At 38.7% G+C, this 13,093-nt stretch overlaps 1 protein-coding gene across 7 annotated transcripts in view; it reads left to right on the plus strand.

The window, feature by feature from the left end:
* plce1 (phospholipase C, epsilon 1) overlaps positions 1–13,093 on the plus strand; it is an 85,735-nt gene that overhangs the window by 45,697 nt on the left and 26,945 nt on the right. For all 7 annotated transcript variants that reach the window (XM_054767321.1, XM_054767322.1, XM_054767323.1 and 4 more), the window contains 2 exons: positions 11,798–11,964; positions 12,049–12,216. In XM_054767321.1, the coding sequence (XP_054623296.1) occupies positions 11,798–11,964; positions 12,049–12,216 (335 nt within the window). The remainder of the gene's footprint in view (positions 1–11,797; positions 11,965–12,048; positions 12,217–13,093) is intronic.

Genomic DNA, 13,093 nt, shown 5'->3' on the forward strand with positions numbered 1-13,093 from the left:
GTATTTAAATGATTAGTAGTAGTTGTGAAGTAAAGGAGATGTCACGAGATTAGAACTTAGCCATAAATTGGTCGCACCACTGTGTAAGCCGAAGGGTTCAAAGTTTAAGATAAAGTAGCGGCTTGTACACCGGAAATTACACTAATAGAAAACGGTGGAACTTACGTTTCAGTTGCCGTGATTGCTGAAGTATAACACCTCATTGTGCACCAAATGCATTTTGCTACATCCAAAACTTATACTTTGACCCAACTCAGACAAAACGTGACTCCTCATTAAATGTATATAGCGTATTCCACACACAATGTTGTTAAAAGTGAATCAAAGAAGTATATAATGTAAATGAGCTGATGTCTGCATTGACACACAATGTGAACTTCAGAGTATTTCCGGGTTATTTCTCCTTTTTTTTGCCAGTATTCAGACAATAACAAAAGTGACACTCATTCAAAATTAGAAATATTGTGATTGATTGTGATTTTTATTTAAGTTTAATTTTTGCTAAAAGAGACGGAGTCCATTTGGACCATTTTCATTGGGGTGTTTTTGTCTTTTTTGTTTGTTTGTTTAATTTATTTTACTTAAAAGCTCTTGACATTCCAATTACAATGTTAAATCCTCTTGAGAAATTAAAGTTTATTGCTTTTGATACGGTGTACATGCACATGAATGAAAAAATGGTCTCAAAATAATGACAATAATATTGTTTATCTGCAATAATTTGTGGGACAATTATCATCCATAAACATTTGTTATCGTGACAGGCCGAGTAAAAAGCATGAGTTTAACACCAACATCTGAGTAGCAACATCTTAAAGTGCATGTAGAGGTAGATAAATCTGCTCTTGATACCTCAAATGCAGCTGCTGCCATCTTGTGGCACTCAAAAACAAACTACATCAGGAAGATGCTTACAGCCACAGCTGTTAATGCTAAAGCAGCTATTTCCTTTGTAGACCAATGCAACCAGCCATTATAGGAGACTTGGCAGTTAATTGAATAGAGGCATTAAATTAAGTATTTACGCTAAATTTCTCTCAGTTCACGAGATGAGACGATACACGACACACGATACAGATGCCATACAAAGATGCCATATTTTAAGCCTTCAAATCAACCATACATCCCCAACATAAGACCATGCCAGTATTGAGAGACGGCATGGTCAATTTAGTTATGGATTAATTTGTGGAAGTAGTAAGTAATATTAGTTCCCCATTGCTATGTCACTTGAAATAGAAATGGTAGAGCTCTTCAAGTCGGTCCTCATTTCCTTAGTAACACAATTTGCTGGCACTGCTGAAAAGGAAGTGTGTCCAGCCACCAACCCATCCCTGCCAGCTCCACTGTTGCTATCTTTCATTTTCTTTTCCACCTTTGTATTTTTTCCGTTGTTTATTCCGTGTGTTGCCCGCCCGCCCTCTGACAGCAGATGTGGTGGGGAGTTGTAGTGGAGAGAATTCTCAAGGATGCCATATTGTTTACTCTGCCATACAAATGCTAAAAATACACGTTAAAGTTCTTAGATGGTTGCTTGCAAGAAATGAAAGGTTTCCCTACAGAAAAATTGAAGGCACAGGGCCGCTGTGTTACATTTATTGCATTAAAGATGCCAGACCTAATCCAGTGTAGGTCAATATATGCTAAGCTATCTGAACAATACATAGGCATCTTGGCTTTGAGTTATAGGTGACAAAACAAATTTGTCTTAATATCTAATAATATATCTCATTGATAATAATAGTTTTTAGAACATGCCGAAGGCCAATAAAACACGTGAACTAGTGTTAATATTAAAACCTCACAACAATAAAACAGTCTTAGCTTTGATTACTAATGACAAATGCACAATGCAACAGTGACACTTCTCACAAAAATCTCCAAAAGCCAAAGACAAACTTTTTGACCGATTATTTACCCAAAAACGAATTGAAATGTACGATCTCAGGAACATTATTCACCTTTAGTCGCCGTTTTGTAGTTTTTCCACTTTTTACATATAGACTGTATCACTGCACCTGTCTAAAGTAATACTGTAAATGCCATATATCACATACAACAACATAACACTAAGGAGTGGGACAGGAGGACACATGCTAACGACACACACATATTAACAGCAACATCATGCCAAGTTAGCCTATTCACTCAAGAAAAACTGAGCTTTATTTTAAGATGTGTAGCAAAGCCTTTTTTTGGTTTTGCCGTGTTTTTTTACAAAACAATGGGTGTATTCACGGGGTGGGCTCATCTAGCAAGGGGCAGGTCTGAGGCAATATTATGACCATGATGAATAATGTAACGTCAAGAATACTCGGAATTGGGAAACCAACTATCTTCTGTCAAAAGTGGAGCAAACAAATTAGGGAGATGATAGATTCTTGTCACCTTTGGGGTTCTTAAATAGGCTCTTGGGATTAGTGCTACACTTAGATAAAATGTTTGCCAGAAATGCATGCATTCTATTAGACATACCTGTTGCCCAACCCTCCATGTGTGCTACCTGACTCGTTGTAATAGTGATTGGTTGTCTGCTTGGTGGAACTCTAGCACATGGCTGTGAACTATGTATGGTGCTGGGGGGAAGTCCAAGTGGGCGGGGGGTATGTTGAGAAAGAGAGAGCGAGTGAATGTAAGGACATGTTAAGAGTGTTTACTGAGCAGGACAAGCATAGATAGAGCCTAAGTAGGAGGCTTTGCTGGGAGATGAGAGCCAGAGAGCAGCTGGGGGGGGAAACGGACCGCCGGTTGGCTCCAGTGTCCACGGGTGCACCTTTGTAGACCTTTATAGTCCACTGAAGTGTCGGCGTGGGAGGTGGAGTGGTCAGCTGCATGGAGCAGTAACATGAAGCACTCAAATAGAATGGACCCCAAGCTGATCAGTAAGTAGACACTGTCTGCTTGTCCTCGTGTCTTGTTCCTTACTACCTAAAGTACAAGCAATGTTTTTCATATTCTTTTTATTTAGGGTGGGGCTTCAAAATATTAGCAATTTTATGCACGACTGTAACAATATTTGCTTTGATTTGGTGTATTTACATTAAGTGCTATTTCTTTTTCTACTCTATTTATACATTTTTTAAATACAGTCATGGAAAAAAATATTAGACCACCCTTGTTTCTTCAGTTTATTCATCTATTTTAATGCCTGGTACAACCAAAGACACATTTGTTTGGACAAATATAATAATGATAACAAATATATCTCGTAAGAGTTTAATTTAAGAGCTGATATCCAGCAACTACCATGGTTTTCTTGATAAAAACCAAAATCACTTACCGGTAAGTTCTTACATGAATAGCTATAGCACTGTACTGCCAAATGTGTTGTGTTTAGTTTTTAGTTTCAGTCATATTCAGTCTAATAGTTTTTTCCATAACTGTACATTTTAGCCATGTTTTAATCATCCAATAGAATCCTGAAAATTTAATACAAAGAAATAGATTTAATGAATAATTTCTTGTCAACTATTTTACCCAATTTTCTTTACATAAAAAAAATTGTATGATTAACTAATTATAATTCAAATTCAATTTTATTGATCCATTTATTATTAGATCAACGTAATATTTTAGATTGACAAGAAAATATTTATACTTTTTAGTTATGTATGTATTTATATATTTATGTATGTATTTGTTTTTACAGTGTTACATGCATATTTTAAATAGAAACATATTGAAATTAAACATGTTTCATTATATTAATTTATTAGTGGATCATGCAAATGACAATTTTGGATTGACAACAAAATATGATAATATTTGTCTAAATTATAATCCCTACAGTGAAATTCACTAATGCAATTACATGTTTTATATGTTTCAATTATATTTTATTATATGAATATACACTACCGGTCAAAAGTTTTTGAACAGCCCAATTTTTCTATTTATTTATTGAAATTCAAGTCGTTCAAGTCCAGTGAATAGCTTGAAATGGTACAAAGGTAAGTGCTGAAGTGCCAGAGGTTAAAAAAAGGTAAGGTTACCCAAAATTAAAATGTAATGTGTATTTCAGCATTATACAAAAAGGCCTGTTTTAGGGACCACAAAATGGGTCAACAATTTAAAACTGTTCTGCAGAAATGGATTCCTACAGGTGTTCCAACTTCTGGAGTACTGGAATACCTCCTCTGTCTGCATAAAAGCAATGTTGAGAACACACTGTGGTACTATACCCTCCTGAACATCAGTTGAACAGCATTGTACTGGAGACAGTAATTTGGGGGGAATTAATAATGGAAGAGAGACAGACCATCTTAACAGTTAAAAATGTAGGTTTTTCCTCCAGAGAAATTTGAGTGTTCTAAAACTTTTGACCGGTAGTGTGTTATTATTTCCACATAATATTTCGTATTGACAAGAACATATACTATATATTGATTATTTATTTTATATCTTTTTTATATACAGTGTTGCTGTGCACATTTTGACCCATTGACATGAGAACTAAATATGACAGCGTGCCAGGGTTTACAGTCGCTGGGTGCCTTTGTGTCCTGTTGAACCAAACAGCTGAGGTCACTAGGTCAAGGATAAATTAACACACTTTACAGCTGAAAACAATACAACAAAAAATCAAAAAACACTTGTATTCCAGTGCTACGGCCCATATGTACATTCAAAAGGTTAGCACGTGTTTCCATCTATGCTAAAACTCTACATAAGTTGTTAGCATGTTAGAATTTGAATGCAATACATGCTAATGCTTCCATGCATACATGTGCAGACGGTGTCCACTTATAACTCTGTTTACAACGTGTTGATTGTTTTTCGTGGGAATGTGTGTGTGCGTGTGTCTGTTCCTTTGATGTGCGTGGACTAGCCGCTTTACTTTGACAGCTCAGCAACATGTAAAGCGAGGAACTTTAAAAAGACATTTCCTGGTACTGGATGGAGGCTGCAGTGACATTTTCTGGGAAATTTTCAGTTTTAGATGCACAGATGTGCTCATTTTTCTTAACATAAAAGCAGTGATGATTTAGACTACTCCATGAAAGTGTTTTGGTCAAATATTCAATCAATCAGTCAGTCCCCTCTGAACTTAATAAGACATTTTGAACAGTTGTATGCATCCAACTTTGTGGCAACAGTTTGGGGAAGATGTCTTTTCTTGCATCCCAATACACGCAGCAAGGTCTATGAAGGCATGCATGGATGAGTTTGGTGTAGAAGAATGTATATTTTCTTCAGAATGCAATGAGTCTCTGCAAGTGTTAAGCGGCTTCAGGCCATTTCTTCTTTTTTTTGATAGTGAAACATCAAGTTTTTAAAATTAATGAGTCGTTTCAATGAAAAATTTGCTTGCAGTTTTGTGTGGAAGAACGTATGTGTGTGTGTGTGTGTGTGTGTATGTATATAAATATATATATATACATACACACACACAGGAGTGTGTACTACATATATATATATATATATATATATATATATATATATAAAAATGATCAAAATCTTAAGACCAGTTGAAAAAATGCTAGAATTAGCATTTTGCACATTTGGATCTTAATGAGGTTTTAAGTAGAGCTACAATATGAAAAAACAAGAAGGGGGAGTGAGACAAAAAGCATTTTGAAAAAGTCATTCATTGAAAACAACAATTAAACTGAAATAGGCTGTTTATCAGCTGATCAAAAGTTTAAGACCATCGCTCAAAAAAATAACAAAAAACTCTCCAAACCAGAACAAAAATGTTCCCAGTAGGACTCAGTAATGAGTAGCTCCACCGTTCTTGTTCATCACTTCTAAAATGGGTTTGGGCATGCTTGATGCGAGTGTTTCCAGGAGGCTAGTGGTAACATTGCTCCAAGTGGTGAAGATGGCTTCACCAAGGGCATCAACTGTCTGGAACTGATGGCCATTTTTATAAACTTCCTTGCCATCCATCCCCAAATGTTCTCTATGGGATTTAAATGAGGGGAACATGCAGGATGGTCCAAAAGAGTGATGTTATTCTCCCAGCTGTTACCACACAGGCAAGGGCCCTCAGTCATGAGGGATGGCCGCTGCAGTATCTGCACGTAAGCATCGGCCGTTTGACGACCCTGCACCATCTGAAGCTCCAGTGTTCCACTGAATGAAAAAGCACCCCAGACCATGATAAACATCTCAGGTGGGATCTCCTTGTCATGCCAGTAACGTTGGAAGCCATCTGGACTATCAAGGTTACATTTTTTCCTCATCAGAGAATAAAACTTTTTTCCACCTTTCAATGTCCCATGTTTGATGCTCCCTGGCAAAGTCTAAACGGGCAGTTTTGTGGCTTTGAAGGAGACGAGGTCTTTGAATTCATTTTTTAAACCCTTTTCCTGCAGATGCCGTGTGATGGTTATTGCGCTGCAGTCGGCGCCAGTAAGGGCCTTAATTTGGGTCAAAGACCACCCTGTGTCTTGATGGTCAGCCAGTCGGATCCACCGGCTCAGCGCAGGTGTGATTTTTTTTTTTGGGCTCTACCACTTGACTTTTTTGTTCTATAATGCTCAGGATCTTTCAAAAAATGTAGAATGACTGATTTACTGCCCCCAACCTCAGCAGCAAAGGCACGCTGCGAGAGGCCTTGCTTATGCAGCTCGACAATCCCACCACATTCAAAAAGAGAAAGCTTCTTAGCTTTAGCCATCAGGAGGGCATGACAGTGTGAATGCCTGACAGAAAATGAACATTTGGAGCAAATTTTGGCTTTTATAGACTGTGGTCTTAAACTTTTGATCAGCCGATAAACAGCCTATTTCAGTTTAATTGTTGTTTTCAATAAATTACTGTTTCAAAGTGCTTTTTGTCTCACTCCCCGTTCTTGTTTTTGCATATTGTAGCTCTACTTAAAACCTCATTAAGATTCAAATGTGCAAAATGCAAATTCTACCACTTTTTCAACTGGTCTTAAGATTTTGATCAGGAGTGTGTATATATATATATATATATATATATATATATGCAAATCAGATATTCGGTCAAAAGCAAGCATTAACAGACTTTTTTATATAATACAATTTTTATGGGAGGTTTCAATAAAAAAAATATTTCCCTGTTTGGAGGAATTTGGTGAAGAAGATCATGCAAAGGGATGGTTTCTGTATGTTCCTGAGACTTGAGTCTTTTCACATTCAACAGCTCATTCTGTTTCTTTATTATAACGAAGTCGACTTTAGCTATACTGTACGGAGCAGCGAGAACAGAAATGTTCTTCCGTATGCCTAAATAAATTCCAGTCCCTTTTCAGTGGTTATTGTCATATTCCTCATATACCTTTTCTGTGGTGAAGTTAATCCACCAGTTTTGCTGACATTTCGCAACTTTTGCAGCAAGAATATTTTGGTTAAATATTCCCAATTATACGACTTCAATGTTTCTGTGTCTTATGAACGGTGTAACCTCACAAGTCTGTGAATTCATCTGTTCCAGAGCCAAACTGTTGCCATCATACTTTACAGGGAATGTTTTTAGTAACATTGTAACTGTTGTAAAAGTGTAAAAGTGAGCAGCCAGGGCAGAAACCTCTTTCACATGTCGCAATAAGTTGCATTTCCTGTTCTATGGTTATCATCATATTTCTACTCTTTGAAATCACTGGTACCGTTCAGTAGTGGGGCCCCAATAAACAGAAAAAAGCAAAACTGGTGGAGTGAATTCACCATTTTTGTTAACATCTGGCAGCTTTTAAGACACATTTTGCAGAATATTTTGGTTGTACTCCGAACTGTACGACTTTTGGGGCATTTGGAGACTCCACTGTCCAACCAGTCCTGTCCCTCTCATCCTTTTGTCACACGGCACCACTTTTGATTTGGAAAACAGAGCGCGCCTGAAAGTAGTGATATGAATTTCATGACCACATCGTCAGTCATTCATGTATTCATTCTTTGCTTCAGGGAGAGACAATCAAAGCAGCTTTAACTCGCTCTCAAGAGGCCATGAGTAGCTGGATGAAAGCAGTAATGCATATTATTTTCTAACGCACGAGCCATTGTTGTGTATGTGCTTATTACACCTAATGAATAACAATGCTACTGAAGGCTTGCATTCGGTCTGAAGGGCAACCCTTGACCTTGTTTGCACAGGAAGTGAGAGGCCTCCTGCTGCGACGCGGAGGCGACAAGAACCTGGAATAAAGGCGATATTAATGCATCATAGCCTGTCATGTGTATGTGTGTATGCATGAATTAGCATGGAAACAGCTCTAAATGTGGTGGGCCGGACATCCTTATTGGTAGTTTTCCATAAAATCAAGTCACATTTCAGTTTACTTTTTATTATTAAGGGAGAACAAAATCCAAGCCTACATGGACCTGGGTGAAAAAAATATTGTCCCTCTGTTAAAACATAACTTAACTGAGATAAATTTAGATATATCAGTCTGAAAAAGGTTATAAAGCCATTTCTAAAGCTTTGGGACTCCAGCGAAGCACAGTGAGAACCATTATCCACAAATGGCAAAAACAACAGTGGTGAACCTTCCCAAGAGTGGCCAGCCAACCAAAATGACCCCAAGAGCGCAGCAACGATTCATTCAAGAGGTCATAAAAGACCCAACAACAACATCCAAAGAACAGCAGGCCTCACGTGCCTCAGTTAAAGTCAGTGTTCATGACTCCACCATAAGAAAGACACTGGACAAAACGGCCTGCATGGCAGAGTTCCAAGATGAAAACCACTGCTGAACAAAAAGAACATTAAGGCTCATCTCAATTTTGGCAGAAAACATCTTGATGATCCCCAAGACCTTTGGGAAAATACACTGTGGTCTAACGAGACAAAAGCTGAACTTTTTGGAAGGTTTCTGTGCCATTACATCTGGCGTAAAGGTAACGGCGCATTTCAGAAAAGAATATTATATCAAGAGTAACATATGGTGGTGGTAGAGTGATGGTCTGGGGCTGTTTTGCTGCTTCCGGACCTGGAAGACTTGCTGTGATGAATGGAACCATGAATTCTGTTGTCTACCAAAAAAATCCTGAAGGAGAATGTCTGGCCATCTGTTCGTGACCTCAAGCTGAAACCAACTTGTGTTCTGAAGCAGTAAAATGATCCAGAACGCACCAGAAAATATACCTCTGAACGGCTGAAGACAAACAAAATCAAGACTTTAGAGTGACCTAGTCAAAGTCCTGACCTGAATCCTATTGAGATGCTGTGGCATGACCTTAAAAAGGATGTTCATACTGGAAAACCCTCCAATTTGGCTATATTACAACAATTCTACAAAGATGAGTGGGCCAAAATTCCTCCACAGAGATTCATTGCAAATTAATGCAAATGCTTGATTGTAGTTGTTGATGCTAAGGGTGGCCTAACCAGTTATTAGGTTTAGGGGGCAATCACTTTTTCATACAGGTCCATGTAGGTTTGGATTTTTTTTCTCCCTTAATAATAAAAACATTCATTTAAAAACTATTTTTGTGTTCAGTTGTGTTGTTATTGACTAATATTTAAATGTGTTTAATGATCTGAAACATTTAAAGAGATAGTTTGGATTTTTTCACATGAAGTTGTATGACATCCCCATCAGCGTTGTAGTCCATTAACAGCAACTTACCCCCCACTTGGTCTCCTAAGTTCAGTTCTGGTCAGATTTCTGTGATGAAGAACATAGAGCCGCTTAGTTTCTGGGGACAATTAAGTAAAGTGTATGTCTTCTCAAAACAATGTGCGTTATGTTTTTTTTTTATACATTTACATCACAAGAATCCATCCATCTTCCTACCGCTTATCCTCACTAGGGTCGCAGATATGCTGGAGCCTATCCCAGTTGACTTTGGGCAAGAGGCGGGGTACACCCTGGACTGGTCACCAGCCAATGGCAGGGCACATATAGACAAACAACCATTCACACTCACATTCATACCTATGGACAATTTAGAGTCTCCAATTAACCTAACATGCATGTTTTTGGAATGTGGGAGGAAACCGGAGTACCCGGAGAAAACCCACACACACACGGGGAGAACATGCAAACTCCACACAGAGATGCTCAATGGAGATTCGAACCTAGATCTTCCAGATCTCCTGACTGTGGTGTCAACATGCTAATCGCTAGGCCACCGTGCAGCCGCAATCACAAAAATGCCTTCTCAAAAAAATCTAACCTCACAAAACGCTTACCGTTATATGTTGTTCTTCATCACAGAAATCTGACCAGAACTGTAAGTCGCTGTAAATGGACTATAATGCTGATGGGGATTTCATACAACTTCATGTCAAAAAATCAGAACTATCCCTTTAAGTGTGACAAACATGCAAAGAAACCAGGAAGGGGGCAAATACTTTTTCACACCGCTGTATTTAAATGAAAAAATAGCCTGCATGTCAGCTTTGTGTTATAGGTTACAAAGTGTATACGTATTAACGTCCTAAAAGGGTACTAGCGACGGGGAGTAATTTGACAACAACAATAGAAAAGGAAATGGAACTTATTCAGACACACTTTTCTGTCTTGCTGCTCAGTACAGTATGGCTGAAGTTGACACCATTAGTAAAAGAAGAAACATTTTATGCACACTGCAAAATGATTTCTGTTAAATGTGAAGAGACTCACCTCGCAGGCACCTACAGTAAAATTTCCTCTCGACATTCACCGTCATATGTCATATGTACAAGTAATTTGTTTTAATAATACAGTGCTTAGCTTCTTTTTTACATTATGACAAAGAATGTTGGTACAGTGTGAGGTTGACCGTTTGACTCTGGAGCCAATAAATTCATATTCCATTATTTGTTATGGGAAAAGTTCATCATTTGGAAAAGCTGAAACGGAGTCTCCGAACTTGAAAACTGTAAAGTTTAGGGGTTTTGGGCCTTTTCTTCTTTATAAATCATATTTAATTGGACACTTTCAATGGCTTGTATAAAGGAGCACTATGCAGAGCCTGCAGTCTTTCTCCATGTTTGACATTGACAGTATTTACTGGATAATCATGCCTTTAGAACTATGACATTTATTCTTACTACGCTCTTGTTTTCTTTCTGTGCTTTTTTGCTCTTCTTATTCCTAGTGGTTCTCTCTTTGAACCACCTCATTCAATCTAACACGCACGCACACGCATATATACTTGCAAAACCCGTGTGTGCTCATTTATACACAAATTAAACTGTGAAAAAAGCCATTTGCCGCTGCTGTTGTCATGACGACTTGTTGAACATCTCAAGGGTTACCGGGAAGTGTGTGTCTGCCTGCGTTATGTATTAAAACACTGTTGACAATGAACAGAGAGTGGTGGGCGTGTTTGTGTGTGTGTGTGTGTGTGTGTGTGTGTGTGTGTGTGTGTGTGTGTGTGTGTTTCCTGCGTGCATGTGTGTGTAATCGATCTGTCATCCAGAGAATGCATACATTTGAATAAAGATTTAAATTGAAGGACTCCCCATCTACTGTATGGACACTTGGCCATCCTTCACAAAGTGTCCATTAGTCCTTTGCAGCAGGATGAGATGCTATTGTATGTGTGTGCATGCATACAAGTTGAGTAATGGACCTGAATGGAATCCAAACACAGGAACTCAGCGCAGGTGATCAACGACTCCCAAGAGGATGGAGTGTCTCTGCTAGAGGGGAAAGGAATTAGGAAGGAGTCTATGCATGAGCATAATTTTTTTTTTTTTTTCCTGTCCAGCCATTAGGGCAGATAGTATTGTTGATCTAAATGCCCTTATGTGCTCAGCAGATTTGCTCTGCCAGGGAAAAGTGTGAGATACTCTTTCCCTGCTATACAGAATTTATTTGACTTTCATGTTTTGTTGTTATGCAAATTTGGAGCGGCCTCATTTGTATAAATCAAAATTTAGTTCACTGTCTTGTATCCAGAGCGACAGCTGGCCAACAGCATGGCCACCAGCAACAGCAACAGCAGCACTCTTCCTCCTGGCCTGAGCGGGATCAGCAAAGAGCTGGCCGAGCTGCGGCACCTCGTGCAGTTCCCCGAGGAGATCGCCTGCATCCTCACTGAGCAGGAGCAGCAGCTTTACCAACGAGTAGGAGGACACTTGCTAAAAACAAATAGGGCTGCTTTAATCCCAACAATAGAGACTAATACTGTATTGTCTTTCCTCTCCAAGGTATTTCCCCTGGACTACCTCTGCTTTCTGACTCGAGACCTGGGCAGCCCTGAGAGTCAAACTAGGCGGCACCCGAACCTCAAGGCCTCCCTGTCTGCGCCCAACATGCCCACCCATACCTCCCAGCACAGTAACGCTGTGGAGGACCTCGTGGCACGTTTTAATGAGGTCAGAGTCCTTGTGTATCACTAGAGTGGTCATTGTTGCACAATTGTGTAGTGTCATTGAGAGTCAAGTGTATTTTGCTATGCCACACTTAGTATCATCTGTTATGCTTTACCTGAATTGTGTTTTTGCTGTGCGAGTCATCTTACTTAATGGACTCATGGCTGAAGCACACACTGTGTACACTAGTGAGCATGTGCTCTTACCGTGTCTGGGGAGTGACTCTTACAATAAACACTGTTGGAGGAAGAAAGAAAGGACTGATAGAGAATTATGTCACTTTGCGTGCTTTTGACATCAGCTGCGTTTCATGTTAATGCATCGAGAGGCAAAAGATACATACAAAAAAATATACAATTCCAGATGTGTGCATTGTAGACCATCCATATATGGGCAAAAGAATGTATGACTTTTTAAATAACTCCTATGACCAAGAAATTGTGAATCTTGAAATTCCAACCCACATTTCTGGGAAAAATATGTGTGAGTATGATGCATGACATCATGCAAAGACAAAAAGTAGAAAATCTCATGAGACTTCATCTCAGTGAACATCTAAAGGATTAACTTACTGGCCTTATTTTATGGTCTTCACAAGCATTCAAGTGTACCATTAATGAGAAAGAAGAGAAATATGGTTAATGCCCTTTTTTGCTACAAAAGTACTTGCGTTAGGCTTCTCAGCACAATATGGCTGACAATAAGCCAACTTGAAATGATACTATACTAATGATAACAGTAAAGCTGGGTTTACCCTAAATGTTCCTATTAACCCCTCTATTTAATTAACTGCAGAGTCTTCTATAGTGGCTGCGTGCATGGTCTCCAAAAGCAAATAAGCACCATTATCTACCTCTTAATGCGCTTTAAAATGTTGCTA

This window comes from Dunckerocampus dactyliophorus, chromosome 2 (assembly GCF_027744805.1).
Source record: "Dunckerocampus dactyliophorus isolate RoL2022-P2 chromosome 2, RoL_Ddac_1.1, whole genome shotgun sequence".
NCBI lineage: Eukaryota > Metazoa > Chordata > Actinopteri > Syngnathiformes > Syngnathidae > Dunckerocampus > Dunckerocampus dactyliophorus.